The sequence below is a fragment of the Otolemur garnettii genome, unplaced genomic scaffold, assembly GCF_000181295.1.
Source record: "Otolemur garnettii isolate 467f Iridium unplaced genomic scaffold, OtoGar3 scaffold00013, whole genome shotgun sequence".
Taxonomy (NCBI): Eukaryota; Metazoa; Chordata; class Mammalia; order Primates; family Galagidae; genus Otolemur; species Otolemur garnettii.
In genome coordinates, this window is record NW_003852408.1 from 13,629,382 (window position 1) to 13,653,335 (window position 23,954).

The 23,954-nt window shown below is 45.0% G+C and overlaps 1 protein-coding gene across 1 annotated transcript in view; it reads right to left on the reverse strand.

Moving 5' to 3' along the window:
* Window positions 1-3,694: 3,694 nt before the first annotated feature.
* Window positions 3,695-23,954, reverse strand: part of TTLL4 (tubulin tyrosine ligase like 4) — a 39,860-nt gene continuing 19,600 nt past the window's right edge. Inside the window, exons 3-20 of the mRNA XM_003784948.3 lie at window positions 20,108-21,698; window positions 18,793-18,902; window positions 17,795-17,858; window positions 12,958-13,082; window positions 12,415-12,525; window positions 11,990-12,066; window positions 11,107-11,298; window positions 10,927-11,009; window positions 10,579-10,707; window positions 9,912-10,034; window positions 9,527-9,625; window positions 9,067-9,201; window positions 8,498-8,635; window positions 6,183-6,285; window positions 5,374-5,584; window positions 5,163-5,233; window positions 4,684-4,769; window positions 3,695-4,246 (exon numbers count right to left, since the gene is read on the reverse strand). Of these exons, the coding sequence (XP_003784996.1) occupies window positions 3,988-4,246; window positions 4,684-4,769; window positions 5,163-5,233; window positions 5,374-5,584; window positions 6,183-6,285; window positions 8,498-8,635; window positions 9,067-9,201; window positions 9,527-9,625; window positions 9,912-10,034; window positions 10,579-10,707; window positions 10,927-11,009; window positions 11,107-11,298; window positions 11,990-12,066; window positions 12,415-12,525; window positions 12,958-13,082; window positions 17,795-17,858; window positions 18,793-18,902; window positions 20,108-21,600 (3,609 nt within the window). The 5' untranslated portion in view covers window positions 21,601-21,698 and the 3' untranslated portion in view covers window positions 3,695-3,987. The remainder of the gene's footprint in view (window positions 4,247-4,683; window positions 4,770-5,162; window positions 5,234-5,373; window positions 5,585-6,182; window positions 6,286-8,497; window positions 8,636-9,066; window positions 9,202-9,526; window positions 9,626-9,911; window positions 10,035-10,578; window positions 10,708-10,926; window positions 11,010-11,106; window positions 11,299-11,989; window positions 12,067-12,414; window positions 12,526-12,957; window positions 13,083-17,794; window positions 17,859-18,792; window positions 18,903-20,107; window positions 21,699-23,954) is intronic.

The following is a 23,954-nucleotide window of genomic DNA, read 5'->3' on the forward strand; positions in this document are numbered from 1 at the left end:
TATATATATATATGACAGTCTCACTGTTGCCCTGAGTACAGCGCTGTGGCCTCATCTCAAACTCTGGGACTCAAGCAATCCCCTTGCCTTCCAAGTAGCTGGAACTACAAGAACCGGCCACAACACTCAGCTTTTTTAGAGATGGGATATTGCTCTCGTTCAGGCTGGTCTTGAACTCCTGAGCTCAGGCAATCCACTTGCCTGGGCATCCCAGAGTGCTAGGATTATAGGCATGAACCATTGTGCCTGGCCTAAAGATTAATTTATCTTTTCAAAATTCTGTTAGCTTTTTCTCTGGCAGTTCCTGGCATTCCATGCATCTCAGTCTCTTATAATAATTAAGGCACACATAGGTTTTAAAAACAACTACCCTGCTATTGATCCTTCCTGTGTTCTTTAATCTACGTGAAAAATTTTAAGAGCAACGTTAAGACTGATGCTTTTCACTGATCCAAAACTGGTGCAGAGAGGGAAGTCCAATGAGCCTATGTGGATCCCTGGTTATTAATGAGTGTGTAAACTCGGCTCCCAGAGCTCTCTAAACAGCCACTCATCTCCAAATGTCATCAATGTTTCTTAATCTTAAAGCAGTCAGTGGATTTGAATAGTAGTCAGTGACAGTCTCAGAGGACAAATCATGAGGAAGCCAGGAGAGCAGGGAAGGTTCCTTGATTATTTCTGGTGACAATCACCTTATCTTAGGTAACTAATTCAACCAAGGAAGTGGAAAGGCCTATATCCAGATGACTAACCTCCTTCATTGGCCCTTACCAGTGCTGGATTTTCCCACAGGCCATCAAGTATCCATTGGCTCAGGTGAAAATGAATAGTCACCCTCAAGAAAATAGCCTGACACCATGAGAATGTACCTGTAATGACAACTGTCCTTTGGTACAGCTGTTAGGTAATACATCTTTTTTGGCTCCAGATGCAATCAAGGTCTCTATTTTCTGTACCCTGCTTCTCTCCTTTCTAGCCACCCACTGCTCCCTTGCTCACTCTTATCAAAGACTCTCCTGAAATCATTTAGTAATCTTGTTTAATTCACATACTCCTAATGATTAATGTGCTTCTTTCCCCAGGGAATTTGTATTCTGACTGCGGAACATTTAACCAAAGAAATAAATCCCCAATGCAGTCATAATGTCATAAGAGAATGAATAATGATGATCATGTCTGTGTGTGCACTGGGGTGAAGGTGAGGGTGTTGAGGTAGTAGACCCTATTCTGACCTCTTCACTTCTAAAACATCTCTATAGCTATTCCACTTGAGGAAAAGGTTTCACATTTCTTGCTTGCCTAGTTCTACTCAAGGCACAGGGCTTGGACAGCAAGTGGAGAGAGGAGTAACTGGGCCTAAGTACCCTCTGTGTCCTTAGGACTATTACTATACTTGGTTTAAATTTCCACAACTCTGCAAGGTAGATGTTATATTCATGTTGTAAACAAATGGAGACTTAAAAAGTTAGACGACACACCCAGGATCACAGTAAATGGCAGACCAGAGATTTAAACCCAAGCTTAGCCTCTAAGGTTCTTGTTTTTTTCCTGAGAAAATGCCACCTCTTTGTTAATATTCACCCCAAGAAACTGAGTTTCTCATAAATCCTGAGGCAGGGTCAGTGACAACTCTCTCTACTCTGTACCCCAAGCCCTTACTGTACTACTCCAGAAACAGCCTTAACTTCATTCCTGGTGTTTCCCTTCCTCCGAACAGAATGGGTAAGTCATCAACTTAGAAAATATTTATTCTACTATACTCCCAAATTAGAATTTTTATTAAAAAATCCCATTGCTTCTCAAAAATCTCTATTTAGCTGAACACCTTATATTGTATTTGGTGCTAAAGTACGTTTGCTGAATCCTTAATAAACAAGATTTAATTTTTTCTTAAGAGTGAAAGAAAGTAAATGTGATACATAAGTCTCATACTTTTCTCCCACCCAACAAACACCCACCTATCAGATGCTCAAATGTGATAAAAAAATTTTTAAAAGTGTATGTATAAACATGCTTTAAACTACAAGACCACTATTCTCACTTCTCATTTTGTTTCCTAAGACTTTCCCCTCTCCCGTACCACCCTCCACCCAAACCTCACTGAGCGGCAATGCCTGACCCTCTCCAGCTGTGGGATGTGAAGGGATTGATTGTGCTGCACAGGGATTCTCAGAGGGCAGGCCAAAGAACTGAGGTTGGTTTTCAAGGAGTAAATCAGCTCAAACAAGTCTCCACCCCTAAGTCCTTGCAGGGAGGACCAGCCACAACAAGGCTCAGAGGCTTAGCAGGTGGCTGGTTTTTTCTTAGGAAGGCTGCATACTCCCCTAATCACATCTGCACTAGGATATCGCAGCCAGGGGCCATGAAAAGGGAGTTCGTTTCAATTATATCGGTAAAGATGTAACAGGACTGTCAAAAGCCCTTTCCTACTATGGCTCTGGCTGATTTTAAAGGCCTTATTATTGAATAGGAGGTGCTTCCTAGGACTTTGTCACCAAGATCTCTTTAACAATATCAACATGCCCTTAGGACTGGTGAACATTCACCTGTAGTGAACCCAGCCATGCCTCTTGGTTATCTTTCCAGGGTTCCACCCCCATCCTGCCACAGAACTATAGGAGCCATGAAGCAGGGGCATCTTTCTAAACCTGGAGGCAATGAGGGCAGCCAGAGGTCAGGGTGAGACTGAGTAGCTCAGCTTCCTGCCTAGCATGCTAAGGGAAAAGCTATGTATCAGAGACCTAGGGCCAAATGCTTCTTCTATGTGCCACTGCTAAAAGAACAAAGTCCAAAATCTGCAGGGACTAGGGAGGAGGCAAGCAGCAGTGGGGAAGTACTGCGTTAGGAAGTAACATAGTTCCAGTGAAAACACCCTTCTGAGCCAACTTTCCCAGCTGTGCTTCTCTGAGATGAGAGAGTAGAACTTCTTGTTCAAGTGTCATGTCCTTCAAGGTCTCTGTATGCACAGTTCACTCAGTCAACATTTATTCAACACCCACTGTTTACTGAGTCTAGAGGGAGGTAGATTCTGTTAAGTACAAAACTTTAGGCAGAAGTCAGACTGGAAGCCCATCCTATGATGGTGAATGGTCCTGAAACCCAGCTACCAGGCTACCAGACCCTGCTTGCTGGGAGCAGGGCACAAGACTTCCTCTGTATTGTAGGGGAAACTCCATCTCCTTCCACCCTCCCCAGGGAATATGTCCTTTGATACAAGGACATAGATAACAACAGCAGCTAGGATTATCTGGGCTCCTTTACTGGGGCCATGGGAAATGCACAAAGTTCACAGGACCTCTCAGATCTCACAAAAAGCCAACAGCTAAAGAGGTGACATCCATCAGAGAGAAGTCTAGAAGGTTGAACAAGAAGACAAAGGGTTACTGGGTGTGTGGATATACAAATGGATGTGAAGTCACAGTCCTCTAGACTAGGATGACAGGAAATGGGTTTAGCATGTTGTGGCCTCCCCTGCCTGTCTACTGAGAAAGTCCAAAGGTTTCTGAAAGTGGCTCCTCAGGAAGGGGTATGGGAGGGGTGAGGAGAGACCTAAAGAAATAAGGACCATTAAAGGAATCCCCGTGGTTACAGAACAAAGGACTTCTGACCCAAATATGTTCAGTGTGTTTTCTCCTCTTGGGCAACAACTCACCAACTGAACCGAGGCCCAAAACAAACCACACGTGGCTCTCTGAAGGTAGAAACCAAACCCTGCTTTATAAGGCTGCGTGGCCATCACTGGCTTCTCTGCTGAGATATGAGGTGCCAGCCAGGCAGGCAGGTGACAGAGGGTGAACCTTCCTCACCTTTTCCCCATCACCATCATCCCTCCAGCCCTCCAAATACCCATCTCTACAATTAAATCACTTCAAAAAATACTCTGATGAGGAGCAAGTGGCGGGCAGGGGTCAGGCTAGTCAGCAGGCTGGTTCCCATGAGGTAGCTGACGCTGGTGCTCCTTGGCAGAGGCTTGTGAAGAGAGACCAGTTATAGGCTCACAGCAGCCAGGAGGGAGTCACTGGATGACTGGGAAGTAGAGGAAGTAGAAAGTCTTGAAGTCTGCCCAGAGTACTTGCTCACAGGTGACATATTGGTAGAGAAGCTGGGCTTTTTGCTGGGATCTTCACTGTCCTTTGAGCACCTGTGTTGCCAGGAAATAGGGGAAAGGCCAGCCTGAGTCTTCCTGGGCTTGTGTGTGGTCCTATGTTCAGAGAGCAGTAGGCTTCTCTCAGAAAAGTTGTGTTTTCTGAGGGGAACAGGTGAGGAAAGAAGTGGCTGAGACTTTAACTTGAGATTTGCCTTCAGAGTCTGGCATTTACAACATTATGGTGTTGTAGCCTCTAATTGTATGGATGTATTAATAACCATAAAATATTTTCTTTACTTAAAGGCTTGAGAGCTGAGTAAGAGTGAATGTGGATGGGGACAGGAGGGCTAAGGACTTCCTAAAGCTAGTGGCTAAGAGTGAAAGTGGCCACTTTAGCAGATGGCTTCTGAGCTCTAGCTCAGCTCCACTGGGTATGCCAAGAATCACCAGGAAGAGGACATAGTGGCTGTATAGTCTGATACTCCCAACTATCCCCAGTTGGATAATGCTTATCTCACTGTCAAGTCTGAGAAAAGAGAAAGAGAACTCCCCAAACTCACAGTCAACAGCCCTTCCCTTTCCCAGGAAGTACTTACCCCAGTTTGCTAGCCTCCAACTTGCTGAAGGCATTGTATATTACATCACCCTTTGGGACAGGCAGAGGTGTTGTCGGGAGAGACCACTAAGAGCAAAGGAAGCAATGAGGCCAAAAAGGCTAGGTAAAGGCAAAACAGGAATGTTTGGGGTCTTGGGACTCTTTTTCCAGCTTTACCTGAGTGATCAGGAGCTCTCCCCTTCCCTACCCTTAACGCAGGAGCCTTCTCGGGGGGAAAAAGGGTCTCTTCTGAATCAGACAAGTTAAGGCCTATAAAGTACTTTTTGATCTTTAAAAGGAAGGCACCCAGGGAATCCTAGAGGTAATTTTTCCTTGAAAGGAAAAGGTGATGAGATACAAAGGCAGGCCTAGGAAAAAGGGGAGAGGATTTATATCTACTATCTAACTCCTGCTACACTCTTAAGAAAGAGGAGGGAGGGGCCTGAGAAGGAGCTGTCCCCCAACACTGGCAGCACTCACCACTGGAGCAGAATCAGAGACAACTCCTGTGTGGAACCCTTTGTAGCACCAACTCCGAAGCAGATCTACTCCTAGAACAAGATCAGCAGGGGTTGGGACTTAACAGGGTGGAATCAACTGGCAGATTCTTCTTTCCAGAGAGGCCCATTTCATGGTCTACTGAAATTTAATCACTATATATGGCCTCCTGAGGGCAGGGAGAGCACATCACCTTTGAGCTTGTTGTTATGGTATTTCCGTTCCCACTGGGTGGTGAGAATGTTGAAATAGCGTGGCTGCTCAAAAAAGCGGAGATAGCGAGAGGAGATCCGAGAAGGAAAAATTCGTTCAAATTGACCACGGCGAGAAAATTCATCTTCCATCTCAACCAGAATCCGAACGTCATCTGGAGTCAGGACATCCAGTACAGATGCATAGAAGTCCTGTGGCCCAAGGAACAGGGAAGGAGAGGAAGTGAAAGAGTATAAGCTGAAGGCAGAGAATCAAGAAGCTGGGAGACAGGGAGCATGGCCTGGGGTCGTACAGCTCCAAGATTCATTGTACTACCACAGTGGTCCGGTGGGCCAACCCTATACCTCATCTACTCCCATGTCTATTGAACTGGTGGGGAAACATAACTCCATTTGGAGTCAGGGCAGTCACTGGGGCTGAGCAGTTAAGTGGTTTGTTAGATAAAGTCAAGATCAGCAGCCAGCAACTCAGACTTGGCAACAGCCTGTGCCCGATACTCTTTAGAATGGTTAAGCCTCCAGGGTATCCCCAGCTAAAGGTCTATAGCGCAGACGTAAGAGTGGACCAAAGCAGCACTTTGCTAAGAGCAGTGGTTCTTAAAAACATGATGGAGACCACCAGCTCTTTTCCAGAATGACATCAAGCCAACAAATCTCTGTACACCAAGGTACAGACTTGCATTAAGAAACCCCACCCTAAGAGCTAGAGGAAAAACTGGTTATCCTAGGGTCCCAAATGTTTGACAAGGGAAACTTTCTGCTAGCATTGAGGGGAAGACCAACCTCCTACCTGATCTGGGATTTTCTGGGTCAGATAATACGCTTTTTTCATCTTCTGTGCAATGTAATGCTCTGAAGCCACTTGACATTTGTCCCTAGGGGAGCTGGGCAGGCTAATGTAGGAAGTGGAAAAAAAGCAAAGGGTAGGGTTAGCAGCTTCACATCCTGAGGAAATATGGAGAGAAGGTCCAGCCCAGGTAGTCACCCTTATCAAGAGAAGTCAAAGACATATGAACAGATGTGTGTTACTTGAGTAGATCCAACTAAAGGGTATGTGAGCACCTTTAGTACCGTAGTACCAACTCTGAAGCAGATCTATTCTTAGAACAAGATCAGCAGGGGTTGGGACTTAACAGGGTGGAATCAATTGACAGATTCTTCTTTCCAGAGAGGCCTATTTCATGGTCTACTGAAATTTAATCTCCCACTAACAAGTACAAAGCACATTCTTCAGGTTGAATTTGTGTGATAAAAAGAAAAGGACCCTAGATAAGCCTAATTGTTATATACTTCTATTTAGTTTAACTCAGCAAATACTTAACTATATACTCAATTCTTTCCTACTGGCTACGTGACCGTGGGCAAGGGACTTAACCTCCCTGCACTTCAATTTAATTGTCCATGTTATTACAATTTCTATAATCACCATTGAGAGAAATACAAACACGACTGAAGCCATGTATATGGTAGCACATGCCTGTAACCCCGGCTTCCTGAGGCTGACACAGGAGGGTCACTTGAACCTAGGAGTTCTAGGTCAGCCTGGACAACACAGCACTGCCTTGTCTTTAAAAAATCCTGTTTCTCTTAAAAAAGCAGTCTGTGCCTCTAAAGAGCTTATGTTATAGCAGGTGGAATGAGTCAAATGACTAAGAACCACAGGACAGAGCTAAACATGAGTTTACAAGGTATAGTGAGGAAGGAAGTTTTGTTACCAGACAAATTGAGCTTTCAATTCCAGTCCTACCACTCTCTAGCTGAATGACCTTGGATGGGTTAATTAATCCCAGTGATCTTCAGTTTTCTCATCTCAGTAAACTTAGATACTAATATTAACCCTTACAGGGTTGTTGTGAGGGTAAGTTATATGTTTTTCCTTATAAATCTCAGGTGCTAAATATTAGAGCCCTTCCTTCAAAAGTGGTTCCAAATACTTTAGAAGTATGAAGGGAGAAGCCCACACTAAGCTAACTTCGTGAAGATGTCTTGTGTGAGGCTTCAATGGATAGATGAGGTTACAAGTAGGTCTATGCCTCTTTGTTTACTTATCCTGGCGATGCAGGCCTGTTTGCTGTCTATGGCAAACAGTATCTTGCTTTATAAACTTTCTTACTCTATAAACCTATCTTTCTCTTCCTCGGTAAACTCTGTTTCATGCTTGCCTTAAAAAAAAACAAAACAAGGGCAGTGCCTGTAGCTCAGTGAGTAGGGCGCTGGCCCCATATACGGAGGGTGGCAGGTTCAAACCTGGCCCTGGCCAAAATGCAACAAAAAAACAGCTGGGCGTTGTGGCAGGCACCTGTAGTCCCAGCTACTTAGGAGGCTGAGGCAAGAAAATCGCTTAAGCCCACAAGTTAGAGGTTGCTGTGAGCTGTGTGATGCCACAGCACTCTAGCGAGGGTGACAAAGTAAGACTCTGTCTCAAAAAAACAAAAACAAAAGAAAACCCCAAAACACCCCAGGTAGGTCTGCCTGAGGGACATTTTAGGAAGAAGAAACTCTTTAAGAGCAGACCAAAGAACACTGCAGGGGAAGAGCAAGGGGCAATGAAGATTTCACAGAGCAGACTGGATTACTGATCCTTAAGGAGCCCTTCAACCTTGAAGTTCTCTTGATTGACTATTTGTCAGAGCACAGGAGCCAGGAGAAGGAGTAAAGAGAAACATGCCTAGAAAAAGGCTCTGGCCTCATATGTGCAGGTAAAAAGTTTACTTTTTTTGTTTTTCTTTTGGAGATAGGGTCTTGCTATGTTGCCCCAGTTGGAGTACAGCAGCTATTCAATAGATATGATTATAAAAGCAACACTATAGCTTTGAACTCCTGGCCTCAAGCAATCCTTCCGCCTTAGCCTCATAAGTAACTGGGACTACAGGTGCCACCAGTGCACCTGGCTAAGGGGTTGAAATTTGATTATCAGGCCCCATGATTCCTGAGCAGGGAAACAATAAAACCAAACATACTTTCAGGAGGTGGTATGTGTGTAGACTGTAGGAACACACTGAACAGCAAAAGCCCAAGCAGGAAGGAGTGCCCAGAGCCCATTTCCAGAATTACACGGGGCTGTTCATGCTGTCATCCAAGATAAAAGGAAGCAAGGGGGCTGACCTGGTGGTGGAGCTGCTAGAGCTGCTGGGGCTGGAAATGACATCCTCTGTATTGGGCAGGACAAAACCTGCCAGGTTCAGAAGGTCACGGATCATCTGGCCTTTGATGCTGATGTCCAGTGGAGAGTTGGAGTGGAGGCTTTAGGGAAAGAATGCAGAGAGGTCAAAGCAGCACTTTAGAATGGTTTCTGGTCCTCTGCCCAAGTCAGGGTTAGACCCATTTACTCCCTGGCTTTCCTAGGACAAAAGATGCTCAAATATCCAAACACATGATCACCCCTGTGAGGGTCTCCTGCCCTATACAGAGTGAATAACCTCACTCAGTGTCTGAGTGACTTTGGCCTGCTGAAAGAAAGCAAACGGTAGGGACTGACTAAAAAAGAACAACTTTTAACATCCCCTCTCCACTCTCAATGATCCTTGAGACAAGAGCAAAAAATGAACAAATGCACAAACACAGACCACGAACGGAAAATAGAAATGCTAGTGATAGAAAGATCTTCCCAAACTTGACAAGAATAGAGTAGCAATGGGATCATGAGGACTGAGTATCCTGGGAATATAACGCACCTTGGGGAAATGTTGACTTCCAGGACCCAGGGCTTGAGGTTCTCGTCCAGCATGATGTCAAAACCGAAGAGCTCATGGCAGCTATAGGGCCGCCGCACATACATCTTGAGCAAGCTGGTCACATAGGGCTCTGACCTGGTCATAAGGATGAAGAGGTATTCAGTTCAGCTCCTCCCAGGGGCCCCTACTCAGAGCTGCTCTGCCAATAGAGTGGCCCAGAGATGGGTGGCAGAAGCAACCCAGGAAAGGTGGCTCTGAGGAGATGCCTCTGATCTGGGACCAGCTCTTGGGGATAAGCTCAGTAGATGAGCAGAACTTAACTCTATCCACTTCTTCTACTCCCTGTCCTCAAAACTATATCAGAGCATGGGTCAAGGTCTAGAGCAGACCATTGTGGTGGCCAATGAGAAAGGAAGGGTTCAGTGGCAAACCCCACATGGAGGATGGCAGTGTGACTCACGAGATGATGGTTTTGACAACAACATCCTTTATTTTCTCCCAGATGGCATCACTATTGATTCCTTTTTGGCTCAGGTAGTTCCACAAAGCCTTCAGTGCCCTGTGAGGGGAGTATCTGTGGTTACATTTTAGGAAAGAGTGATGAAGAAGAGAAAGAAAAAGGAATAAGAGGCCTAAAGGTATTTTCTTCCTATCTCTTCCTCTGGATATTTTGAATTAAGAAGAGATAAACTTGGGTACAAACATATTAATTCTGAACTGAACTTATCTGAGTTTATGTAATCTTCGGGTCTTATGTTAATCCTCCACTCATCATCCCCCCTGAACCTCCCTAAACCCCAGAACCCTGTTCTCATAACCGGACTGGGACACTCTGCCCTCAGTACCATTTGTGGCCCTGGCAGGCCGTTTCATCTGCATTGGCCTGGTACTCAGTATTCTTTTTATTGACACTGTAGTTGGTCAGATGCATGAACTTATTGCCAAGGCTCTTCATGGAAGGGGAATACCTGGAAGGAAAGGGAAGAGGAAGAGGTAAGATGGCAAGAGCGGAGATGAAACCTGGGCCTCAAGGCCACACATGGCCCTTCAGATCCTCTAGTACAGCCCTTTGACTGAATTCAAACTTCACAGAACAGATAAAAACATCTGTTCTCTAAAATCTGGATTCAGTCAAAAGGTTGCACTCCAGGATCCAGAAGGCCACAGGTTCCCAACCCCTGGCTCCCCAAATTCCCAGAAGGTAAAGGAGATGTGCATAGATCCTTTCAGATCCATAAAGGCCTGAGAAGTAAATCTGTTGGCAAATTTCTAGAAAACTACAGATAAACTCATCATCTCTTTTATCCCACATCAATCCTGTAGGAAGCCCTTCCCCAGATTCAGCAAAATATAGAACCTCCTTACTTCCCACTTCCTGCCTTTCCCTTTGCAACAAAAACTACAACAACTACCATTTGTTATTTTTCTGTGTAGTATTCTCTAGTTTCCCTCCCTCTAAGGAAAACAAATCTCTAAAACTGTCAAAGGTGACACCTCCCCACTATCACATACTTGCAACTGGCAAAGCGGACAAGTCCATCTGAAAAGAGGTAAATCCGTAAAGGATCGTAGGAAGTGACGTAAACATAGATCCGCAGATCAAACTTGCTGCCGCTGATGAGGTAGGGTTTGTGTAGATACCTACATAGGGGAAAGGCCAATTTCTCATCCAGACTGATGACAAGGCTCAGTGAGTAACTGAGCCATGGCAAAAGCTAGTGAACAGTCCCCAAGATAAAGACTTTAAAAACAACTGGCTCAGTAAGGTCTTTGAATGGGAGGTCAAAAAGCAGAGAAGAGACTTGTAAGAAGGGAACCTTGAGGACAGGGAGGCAAGAACATGAGCAGAGGCAGGCTCACCGCTGTACCAAGAGGGGTCTTCGCTTGGGGAGCTGACTCCACTTGTGAATGACCTGGATGCCAATGCCTCGAGCTGACGCTGGCTAGAAATCAAATGGAAAGGAAAAAAATTTGTCCTGGGCCCAAGACTGTTGTTCCTACCCTCAGACCATAGTCTCCTGCCCACTGTGATCCACTCACTGGCTTAACGATCCACTTCTGGCGGCTGCTGCTCTCCCAGGCTTTGCGCAGGAGCTTGGCATCCTGGGGCAGGATGAAGGACTGGGGGAAAAAGCTGAACTCCTTTTTGCCAAAGCGGCTCTGCATGCGCGACAGATTCCGCCACAGCCGGTCCTTCCTCCCAATCTGGAATGAGCCTGGGAAGTGGTTTAGCTACAGAAGGGACAAAGGGTGAGAGCCAGGAGAGGGCAGAGGTGAGACTGTGAGGAAGATGAGAAGACTCACTATCATTCCAACTTTCTTAGCAACATTCCAAACTCCTGTTAATTCTTGTTATTGCCATTCTAGTGGTCCCTACGTACCCAACAGCTGGGTACTCGCCAAAAGATGATTAAAACACAAACAAAACACAATAATGATTGAAACAGACATGATGTTCACCTTAAATACAAAAAAAAAAAAGCTGTTAATCTTTTTCCATGACAGCCTATGTACAAGGACAAGAAAGCATCTGGCCTTCAGGACATTTGGCAGCAAGAGACTCAGTTCATTCCAACATGAGACCAGGCATGCCTTTACACACACTCAGTGCGGGGAAATGGAGACAGTGTACTATGGTTACAGGAGAGACAATAAATTGAAAACATACAATGCATCTAAAGGACACCATTAGAGGAAAAAATGTCCTTTAGAGGATACAACTGCCCATGACAGTGCAGCTGAACTGGAGGTGTTCATGATCTGCTAGAGTCTCATATGGTACTCCCCTCCTATATTTTCTCCTGGATAAACTTTCCTGACTTTTCCATCATCTTCCTCCTTCCTGTCCCCTAGTCCCTAACACTACCGTCCTCTTGGCCTAGTCCAAAGTCCAAGGGAACAGCTTCTCAGAAAGGGTTCCTACCTTCTGATGCTCTCGAATTGATCGGAAACAAGGAGACTTCATGTGGTGACCCCAGCAGCCCAGCCAGTCATCATTTCCTGCAGAAGGCACAGCAACAGTCAGTCCCTGGGACAGAAAAAAGCCCAGAGGCCCCAGAAATGCCAGTGGGCCTGGGCACAGCTCCCAGACTAGGTTTTTGAAGAGTTGTCATGGAGCTGCCCTACATGAGGGCCTGGGGTCAGGGATAGAACAATGGCTCTCTGTCTACCAATTTTGAGCAAAAGGCTCAGCCCACAGGGCTTTCAGACCTATGCCCTCCTAAGAGGTTAGAAACTTCAGACTATGTTATGCTCCCACGTAACAGGAAGTATATAGGACTCTCTTCCTACCCATAGCCCATCTATCGGGGCAAAGAAGACAGGCTCTACGTAAGACAAGTGACTCACTCTTGCTAATTTTGAAGTGGGACCGTCCAATGGTCTGCTTGACAATGTTGGGGGTTACTGTGCTCATCTTCCAACGGAGTAGCTTCCTCTGCTCCATGGGAAGTTTCTCCACTGGGCAGAGGCAGTGGGGGGAGGGAGTGGGTAGAGAAGAGCAGGAGAGTCAAGGTGAGAAGACAAAAAAAGATGGCACTGCTGCTCACCCTTCCCTAGGCCAGTAAGGGTTTCAGAGGAGCACATTTTGGGGAAGAAAGAGAGCTATGGAGGGAACTCTCCCAAAGAAAAGGGAAGTTAAAAGGAGGAAAGCGATCAGGTTAGAGGACATGAACCAAGCATGATATTATAAGGCTGAGGATGGTCAGTTGAAGAATGGATAAGAAAAAGCTTACACTGGACTGATAACCAGGTGGGGACCTAAGGGCAGCATGACCACAGCCACAACAGCCATTCTGGAAACCCCTCCTACCTACTGCCACCTCCACCCAACTTAGCTAAGCATTCTTCTCCTGGAGGCTCTTCTGGGCTCTGATACTTGGCCAGGTTTACCTCTTTCATCCTGAGTGCCAAAATAGATGGTTGGGGGCACATTGGGGAAAAGACTGTAGATAAGGGGTGGTCTGACAACTTTCTCATGACTGGAAAGGGGTTTGGTCAGACTTTCCATGCAGTTCCTAAAAATAAAAAGCAAACATGCAATAGGAGAAAGGGAAATCAATGGCCTTGAAGTGTTATCACCACTACATACAATTTCTTCCCAAGTACTGTCTTTTACATTGAAATTCTAAAGACAAATGCTTGATAATAATTATTTTGGAAATATTAAAACATAAGTGCTAGGGCTAACCTACACATAGCCACACCATTAATATCACATAAAGACACGGTTTTCTGACACTTCATTCTGTAATACAACTCTAAAACTTCCTGTGACAAGCCACAGGCCAGGGAAGTCCTTGACAAGAGTGGTTCTGAGAGGGGGAAATGAGGTTGGGTGGGTAATACTAGCAGAAGAATATGCTACACCAAGACTAAAAAACAAATGAGAGAAAAAGAATGACATGCACAATTATTAAGGAAGAAGACCACAAAAGATCTGAGGTATAGAGATTCTTTAAAAGAAAAAGAAAAAAAAGAAACAACAGAAAAAGAAAAAATGTAGTGATATTTCTAACTAATTTTACTTTTAGGTTCCATCTGAAGATAAATGGATGGTTAATGCTCGTCTCCATTTTGTAAGTGATTTGTAACACTAGAATTTTATGTAACAGTGTAGTAACACAGGTCTGGATCTGATCAACAAACAGATGTGGCTGAGAATCTGGGGCAGTGGGCCAAGGATGTCCCTATTGTTATTATAGTAAGGGACTGGCCAAGGCTGTATCACAGGGTGTCAAAATAGCAAATGCCTCAACTATCTCTTAGGTACAAGCTGAGAGACCCAGATAATTTATTTAAGTGACACTGAAAAATAAAGAGAATAGTCATTACTCTCTATACTGAGCCAGTATGACCTACAAATATTATAAAAACATTAATTCTAGCTTATAGGCCAGCAGCAGCAGCTCACGCCTGTAATCCTAACACTTTGGGAGGCTGATGCAAAGGATTACTTGAGACCAAAAGTTAAAACTTTTGGAAAGTTAGGAAACCCTGTCTCCAAAAAAAAAATAAATAGATAAGAGTCACTTTACCTGCTATTATACTCAACACAACAGAAATAGGCATTGTGTGTAAATTACTTCAGCGTTTTAACTTTTTTTGAGAGAGAGAGAGAGTCTCACTCTGTTGCCCTGGGTAAAGTACCATGGTGTCATAAATCACAGCAACCTCAAACTTTTTTTTTTAGAGACAGAGTCTCACTTTGCACCCTTAGTAGAGTGCCGTGACATCATAGCTCACAGTGACCCTCAGCTCTTAAGCTTAGGTGATTCTCTTGCTTCAACCTCCCGAGTAGCTGGGACTATAGGTGCCGGCCACAACGCCCAGCTATTTTTTTGTTGCGGTTTGGCCGGGGCTAGGTTTGAACTGACTACCCTCAGTATATGGGGCTGGCGCCCTACTCACTGAGCCATAGGCCCCACCCGCAACCTCAAACTCTTAGGCTCAAGCAATCCTCTTGCCTCAGCCATCCGAGCAGCTGGAACTATACGTGCCTGCCATAACGTTTGGCTAGTTTTTCTATTTTTAGTAGAGATGGGGGTTTCACTCTTGCTCAGTCTGGTCTTGAATTCCTGAGCTCAAGTGATCTACACCTCAGCCTCCCAAGTGCTGGGATTACAGGCATGAGCCACTGCGCTCAGCCTCAAATACCCTTCAACAGCTGAGTGGTTAAACAAACTATGGTATACCATAGACCACCACTCAGCAATAAAAAGAAATATTAATATACAAAACAATCCAGATCAATCTCCAGATAGTATCTTGAGTGAAAAAAAGCCAATTCTAAGAAGTTACATACCATTATCACTCCATTCCTAAAGTTCTTACAATGACAAAATTACAGAAACAGAAAATAAACTAGTAGTTGCACAAGGAAATTAAGGATGGGTTGGGAGTAGGAAGCACGCAGGTGTAGATATAAGGGCAACATGAGGGATTCTTGTAGTAATGGAAATGTTCTGTAAGTTGGTTGTATCAACATTCTGGTTATACTATTATACATTAGACTGTGGTTACCCCTGGGGAACACTGAATAATGAGTACAGGAAGGCTTAGCATGTTGGCTCACACCTGTAATCCTAGCACTCTGGGAGGCCGAAGCAGGTAAATTGCTTGAGCCCATTAGTTCAAGACCAGCCTAAGCAGTAGTAAGCCCCCTATCTCTACTAAGAACAGAAAAACTTGGGTTAGCACCTATAGCTCAGTGGCTAGGGCACCAGCCACATACACTGGAGCTGGCAGGTTTGAACCCAGCCCGGGCCTGCCAAACAATGACAACTACAACAAAAAATAGACTGGCGTTGTGGTGGGCACCTGTAGTCCCAGCTACTCAGGAGGCTGAGACAAGAGAATCTCTTAACCCCAGAGGTTGCTGTGAGCTGTGACACCACAGCATTCTACCCAGGGCAACACATTAAGACTGTCTCAAAAAAACAAAACAAAAAAAAAAACTGAGGCAAAAGGAGCAATTGAGCCTAAGAGCTTGAGGTTACTGTGAGCCACAATGCCACAGTACTCTACTCAGGGCGCCAGAGTAAAACTGTCTCAAAAATAAAATAATAAAATAAAATTACTTGATTCTTAGAAAAAGAATACAGGAAGGCACCTGTAATCTCAGTTCTCTGGGAGGCTAACAAGGCAGGAAGATTGCTTGAGGCCAGGAGTTTTGAGAGGAACACAACAAGAAATACAGTAAAACCACTCTTGGGTAGAGGAGCAGGGGTAGTGTTTTCAATGAACTTTCTGCTTTTCTGTAGTTGCAAATAAATGGTATCTATATATCTCCATCTATAATAAATTTCTCAAATAATTGAGAAAAAAATAAGATTTTAGTACTCCCAAACTATTTTAGTTATCTTTGAAGTGCAAAGTGGTTTGGAATCCATCAATCTCCATTTTCTTGAAAACTATGTTTTAGGCCTCATATAGATAAGAAGTTGTATAAAATTTGAGGAGTTAATTGGTGAGCAAATAATTAACCCCTTTTGTGAATTTTATCTTATATATCAGGAAGGCCAGATAGGTACAGGGCTTTGAAGCCACCCTGAAGCAGACCTAAAGATAAATATAGACCACTTGGAAGTATGGAAAAGGTGAGACTCCTAATCACTTCCATGTCAAATATCTTTCTCTTATGTGGAGTGGAGGTGACTAATCAGCATCCAATATAACAACCAGAAATAGTTTTGCAGTTGGGCATAGTAGCTCACGCCTATAATCCTAGCACTGTGGGAGGCCAATGCGGGAGGACTGTATGAGGTCAGGAGTTTGGAGACCAGCCTGAGACCCCATCTCTACTAAAAACAGAAAAAACTGGCTTGGCACCTATAGTTCAGCGGCTAGGGCACCGGTCACATACACCAGAGCTGGCGGGTTGGAACTCAGCAGGGGCCTGCCAAACAACAATGACAACTACAACCAAAAAATAAAAATAGCTGGGCATTGTGCTGGGCACCTGTAGTCCCAGATACTTGGGAGGCTGAGGCAAGAGAATCGTTTAAGCCCAAGAGTCTGAGGTTGCTGTGAGCTGTGACACTATAGCAGTTTACCTGGGGGACACAGTGAGACTCTCTCTCAAAAAAAAAAAAGGGGGTGGCGCCTGTGGCTCAAAGGAGTAGGGCACCAGCCCCATATACCAGAGGTGGCGGGTTCAAACCCAGCCCCAGCCAAAAACCGCAAAAGAAGAAAAAACTAGCTGAGCACTGTGGCAGATGCCTATGGTCTCAGCTACTTGGGAGGCTGAGGCAAGAGGATCCCTTGAGCCCAAGAGTTTGAGGTCGCTGAGAGCTATGATACCACAGCACTCTACCCAGGTCAAAAGAGTGACATTATGTCTCAAAAAAAAAAGAAAATAGTGAGGGGAACAAAGATTATGCTAAAGAATGTTAAAGGTGGTTTAAATGATCCATTAGCAAGTTCTAAAAATCTTTAGCACAATGACATGCCCTCCTTTATACTAATTTCTTCATAGTCCTATATTCCTTTCTCTCCTCTTCTCCTATCTCCCAACTTGCAGCATCCTACAAAAGAGCCTACATTAAGAGATTGATGTTACTGATTCCCTCATTAGAGATAAACATCACTCAGACTCTACCAAAAAATAATCTGGATTAAATCCCCTACTTACTTGTTACTACAATTAATATCAGTCTTATTTTCTAATATAAAGTTAACTTCAGAAGAGAGAAAAAAAACATTTTTAAAAGCTCCAAAGTCGGCTTGGCCCCTGTGACTCAGGTGGGTAAGGCGCCAGCCACATACACCTAAGGAGGAGGGTTCGAATCCAGCCTGGGCCCGCCAAACAATGATGGTTGCAACCAAAAAAAAAATAGCCGGGCATTGTGGCGGGCACCTGTGGTCCTAGCTACTTGGGAGGCAGAGGCAGAAGACTCACTTGAGCCCAGAAGTTGGAGGTTGCTGTGATCTGTGATGCCACGGCACTCTACCCAGGCCAACAGCTTGAGGCTCTGTCTCAAAAAGAAAAGCTCCAAGCCTATACATCCAAATTACAGGCTAAGAAACATGGTACTGTTTTAAAGCCCACCCAACTGATGAGATATGTTTCTGGTCCCCTACTGCTCCTTGTTCTAAAACTAAAGTTGTAAACATAAAAATTTGGTGACAATGCATTAGGGTTATTAGTCACTTGGGTAGCTAATCCCTTTATAATCTTGAAGAGACAGAAAATAAGCATTTACCAATGATCTACACAACCAGTACTCACCGAGAAATAGCTGCCACCGACTCACTGCGAGAGATGACATTTAATGAGGAGTACTCTGAGTCTCCTGGAGGAGGAAGATCAGAGAAGTTTCAACTGGAAGAGATTTCCATACAAACTCACCAAGCCTAGGCAGCTCTTCCGTGAACATCCTATGCTCTACCCTTCTCGTGGAGCCACAAGCACCATCCTGCTGCCTTGCACTGTCTTCCTTGAGCTTAATAGCAGCAGGGAGAAGACAAGACCAGAGGGATAGAACTAGAGAACACAGTCCCTCAGAAGCTACTACTCCCTTAAGACCTGCTAAAGCTGGCTCGGCGCCTGTGGCTCAAGTGGCTAAGGTGCCAGCCACATATACCTAAGGCGGTGGGTTCGAATCCAGCCCAGGCCCGTCAAGTAACAATGACGGCTGTAACCAAAAAAAAAGAAAAAAAAAAATAGCCGGGCATTGTGGTGGGTGCCTGTGGTCCCAGCTACTTGGGAGGCAGAGGCAGAAGACTCGCTTGAGCCCAGGAGTTGGAGGTTGCTGTGAGCTGTGATGTCATAGCACTCTACCCAGGGGGACAGCTTGAGGTTCTGTCTCAAAAAAAAAAAAAAAGGAGACCTGCTAAAGCTGGCTAGACTCAGTGGCTCATGCCTGTAATCTTAGCACTCTGAGAGGCTGAGGCAGGTAGATTGCCTGAGCTCAGGAGCTCAAGACCAGCTTGAGCAAGAGCCAAACCCCGTCTCTAAAAATAGCTGAGTGTTGTGGCAGGCGCTTGTAGTCCCAGCTACTCAGGAGGCAAGAAGATTGCATGAATCCTAGAGTTTGAGGTTACCGTGAGCTATGACGCGACAGCACTCTACGCAGGGTGATAAAGTGAGACTCTGTCTCAAAAAAAAGAAAAGACCTCCCAAAGCAAGTGATTAAGATAGGTGGTTGATCTGTGCACAATCGTCGGTCCCTTCCCTAGAGGGCCATGACTAAGCCCTAGTTGGAAGCGAAAAGATTCCCCACTCACCCTCCTCCTCTTCATTCTCATCATGGCTACAGCCGTCTTCCAAACCATCTATTAGTTCCTCTTCTACATCTTCAGGCTCACCCTGGTCTGGCTGGAGGTTGGTAGCTGAACTAAAAGAAAGAAAGAATCACGTTCCTAGCCCAGCCAACTCTGTAAGAGAGGTCACAGTTAGATTCTCATTCCTTCACCATCTTCCCTCAATGTTTGCCTCTTCCCCATTATCCATCTTCTATCTCTTGCCTGAACCTTACAACTCATATCTCTTGCCCTCAAAGTTTAGGTCTAGCCATACATAGTTCCTCAACCTTACATAGTTCCTCAATCTTACACAGTCTATTCTACAAAAAGGGATTACCTCTTTCACTTACTTTGATGTCCCTTATGGCATATAAGTACAAAATTCTGCATATAAAAAGCCTCGATGAATATCTGGTAACTGACTTCGAATGTCTCTAGGCCACTCTCTGGCAACTCAGAACAAGGCCTTGGTAAATCAAGGTTCCAGAAAAATAACAAGACACAAGAAAAGAAATCAACTATGTATATGCCCTATAACTGGCTGGCATGTTAAGAATGACTGAGAACCTGATCTGGCTTGTAGGAAGTAAGAAAGTCATAGGTCTCAACATTGGGTGTTTGTATTCTTATTTCTCTCCTGGTTATAACTTAAAACAGGGGCAAGCAAATTCTAAAGGACCAAATAGTAAATATTTTCAGTTTGCTCCTTTTTTTTGAGACAGAGTCTCACTTTGTCTCCCAGGCTAGAGTGCTGTGACATCACAGCTCACAGCAACCTCCAACTTGTGAGCTCAAGAGATCCTCTTGCCTCAGCCTTCTGAATAGCTGGGACTCCAAGTGCTTGCCACAATGCCTGGCTAGTTTTTCTATTTTTAGTAGACAAGATCTCACTCTTGCTCAGGGTGGTTTCGAATTCCTGAGCTCAGGTGATATACCAGCCTCAGCCTCCCAGAGTGCTAGGATTACAGGCACGAGCCACTGAGCGTGGCCAATATTTTGAGTTTTGCAGGCTATTCAGTCTATCACAACTAAACTCTACTGTTATAACAAGAGAGCAGACATAGACAATAGTAAATGAATGGGCTGCATTTCAAAAAACTTTATCTACAAAAGCAGGTAACAGACAGGATTTGGCCTGTAAGCTGTAGCTTCCCAACCTCTTCCCTAAAGTGAAAACCAACAATTCTAGGGCAGCTAAAAAATAAAACCAACCTTCAGAGGTATAGAGTCAGTGCCACCAATTTATGGCACATACACTCTATCGCTCTAGGTGAACCAAAACCACTGTCCAACTTACCCTGTATCCCTATGAGGTAGGTCCAGCTCCCTGGCTTCCTCAGGCCCCTCCTTCCCAGACTGGCCCAGATGGATGGAAGAGAGGTGTGTGGCCACATCGGCTACGCCAAGGGGCTGAGGAGGAAAAGGAAGAAGTGGAGCTTTGTCTTCTTCAAGTGGTGGGGGGTCAGTTACAGATCCACAGGCACGGCTGTGGTTGAGCCCATTGGCATGTGAGGCAAGGAGGTGAATGCTGATACGTTTGGTACAGAAGACTCTACTGTCCAACCCCAAGGTGTTTGAGGCACCAGGGAGGATCCTACCGTCTGATCCAGCATCCTCCTGAGGAAACTGCTGCCCTACCCCGGGAGGTTTCCACCGCCTGCTCCTGCTGAGGAGGCTCTGCTGGAAGCTGGGGCTCACAAAACAAGACTGTTCAAGCCGGTAGCTTTGCCTTTGCATCTTCTCAAAGCCTCTTGAGGTCAACTTCCTCACAGCCTCAGTGAACCGAATCTCTTTAGTTGAAGCTTGGGAGTCAGAGCCATTATCCAGGCCACAGGGATGTGGCTCTACCCTTGAAGCTAAGTTTTTCCGGCTATACCGGGAAGAGGCAACACTGGTGGTGGGTGTGTTGGGGGAGACAGAAGTGGACAGAGTGATATGGGCAGTGGCATCATCTAAGACAGTGCCAATGCTCTTGGGCACCTTATGGTCTATAGGCTGGGATGCACAGTCTCCAGTCCCCCCAGAATGATGCCAGGAGACAGGTTGGATCTTGGGGGGTGATACTGGCTTCAGGCCCTCGGTGGCCTGTGATAAAGGCACTTTAGTGTTAGTGCTATTTGGCCGCATGAAGGAGTTGTTATTCAGCATGGGCTTGTAGGAGGAGGACAATGGAGATGAGATCTTTCCTGAGATGGCAGAGGCCAGGCTCTTCCCTGAAGAGTTTTCCCCAGCTGCTGCCAAAGAGAGGTATGGATCTGTGGATGAGGCTGCCATGGGCTGGGCCATGGGAAAGATCATGGAAGAAGTGGCCTTACTGGCAGTGAGTCTGACAGGGAGGCTCTTTTGAGGGCGAAAAAAAGGTCTTTTTTCCGATGGGCTTGAACGCACGCAGAAGGACTCCAGTTGCTGGTATGGTTTGTGCCTGTAGTTGGAACGGCGACACAACAGGGTACTGCTAAACAAGTCTGGGAGAGAGCGCAGGTAACAGGAGCTGTTGTGCCCTGCAACAGCTGTGGTCCCAGAGCTACATAAAGTGCTAGGGCAAAAGAAATATGCTGGATGGGGTGGGACACCCAAGAGGCTTGGGCTCAATCCTACTGACAGTGTCCCCACGTGCTTCTTTTCCAGCTTCCAGATTGGTTTCACCTGCTGATGGGCCTGAGACCAGACTTTGCCCACAGAGGATTTCTCAGGTGGTGGGGCAGGCACCGTGCCTGAGGGACCACTCTGCTTGAAGCTGTTTCCCCGGCGGAGGCCAATACTGTAGTGCTCTGTTCCTGCTGAGGCCATGAGGGGCCCACATCATGGCCACATGGCCTCATGGCCAGGCTCAGGTAAGGTGACACACACCTCCAGTAATACCAACTGCATTCTTGAAATCTGTCAGTCTGAAGGGAAGAGAAATGATTGGGAACATTTAGTGTCAGGAGGATAGACACCATGCTACAGTGGTCCTCAAGTACATAGTAGTCCCATTTCAGCATTTCTTGGGTAACCAGTTGTGGTTATCATTTGAGGCCCTGAGAGAACACTATATCCAGGGAATTTTCAGTAATCTTCCTGCTGCCATCACATGATCAAACTGGCTTCATCAAGGACCAAGACTTTAAGGCACCACCATCCTAAGAGTGCTCATGTGTTCCCACTCACTCAGAAAATTTCCTCTCTCCAAAGGGTACTGTCTCATCATCCATGACTTTACATGAGTGGCTGTCTTCTATCACCTAAAACCAATGTGGCTAGGAATAAGGCAAGTCTGGAAGTAATAAGAGAAAGCAACCAATGGCTTCTTCCTCACCAACCAATTTTCTCTCTCTCTCTCTCTTTTTTTTTTTTTTTTTTTTTTGCTCATCTGGTTAAATTCAGTCACAACTATTTCTGAAAGACCAAAGATTATCTGAGAATACATTTTAAATCTACTGTTCCCTAAACCAACTCTCAGTTGCCTGTGGTCTGTTTTCCACAATTAAGCATGACAAGTTCAGACAGAAGCAGAGAATTTCTCTGCTGACCCTGGAGTTTATTCTGGAGCTAACACAGCGATTTAATCTCTTCAAGAATCCTGCTAACTATACAGACTCAAATTCTATCCTGAGTGTTGGTGGGGGAAAAAGAAAGAAAATGGAACTAAACAGCAATAATATTTTTATTTAAAGTGACTTCACTTCCAGTAATTCCACAATAGGACAGCAGAAGTTCAGGAAGTAGAAGAGGCAAGAAAGGGAGAGGAGCCTTCTTTATTTCCAAGTCCACGCTTCAGTTTGGACTAACTGTCCTATATCTTCTCATTCAATGTTTCCTTTAATACAAAACCTCTAATCCAGCCTTGTAGTTCTGAGACACAGTTTGTTCAACATGGTCACTTACTTTCTAAACCGAATTCACAAAATATTATCCAGTATTCACAACTGCAGGGAAGGGTGGGCTTGCTTTCACAGACATATCCAGGGGAAAATAATAAAACCTATCTATAAAAAGTCGCTCATCAGGGATAACTAAATGGAATTCTGACATCCTCATCAGGTGTTTTCAGAGTAGCTAGGGAGAACAAATTAGCAGAGAGATTTTTTGATCATGTTACATTTAAAACACAAAAATAGGGAGAGAACCTTGTATTCTTTTTTTTTTTTTGAGACAGAGCCTCAAGCTATCTCCCTGGGTAGAGTGCCATGGCATCATGCTCACAGCAACCTCCAACTCCTGGGCTCAAGCGAGTCTCCTGCTTCAGCCTCCCAAGTAGCTGGGACCACAGGCGCCCGCCACAACGCCTGGCCATTTTTTGGTTGCAGCCATCATTATTGTTTGGCGGGCCCGGGCTGGGGATTCGAACCCGCCACCTTAGGTGTATGTGGCTGGCGCCTTAGCAGCTTGAGCCACAGGCGCCGAGCCAGAACCTTGTATTCTGATAAGAGAATAATGGCCAAGAAAGATCTAAGATTCCTGTTTACAGCTACAGAATAGACAACACCTACAAACCGTGTGCAGAAGCCTCGTAAAATCACCCTCTTTTCCTGCAAAGGCTGACCTACATGGATTCTTTCTCAAGGAGAGTACATAAAAATCACAGTGGGCTGAAAAGAGCATAATGCTAAAACTAGATTTTGAGGCCAGTAACCTCAAAATGAGGTGACAGAAAATAGACCTTCATAAGTCCAAACTATGAAAATATTGTGCAGGAAACAATTACACGATGCACTTACAATCCAGAAAGATCCATAAAGGGAAGAGTCAGTTCCATCAGATGACTTTACAAGACTCTGTGTGCGTGTGTGTGAATGTGTGTTATGTACACTCGACAGATCCACAGTCCTGACTCATTTAGTTCTCTTTCAAGAATCTACTTCTTTCCCTACCATGCAACAGAGACACCAAGTGATGGGAGAAAATGGCTAAGGAAATGAAACCTCTAGCAGGTATCCCCTGAAAAACAATCCCGCTACTAACTCTCCATGTGCATCAAGCCATCTCAGATCATCATGCCTTTACAAGCACTAGTCCCTGGAGCTCTTTCCTTCTTTATCCTGCTTGGAAAAATCAGCTCCAAGGTGCTGATTGTGTGTGTGTACATTTTTCATATATATATATGTGTGTGTGTATATATATATATGTATTTTTTTAAATTGAAACAGTCTCACTTTGTCCCC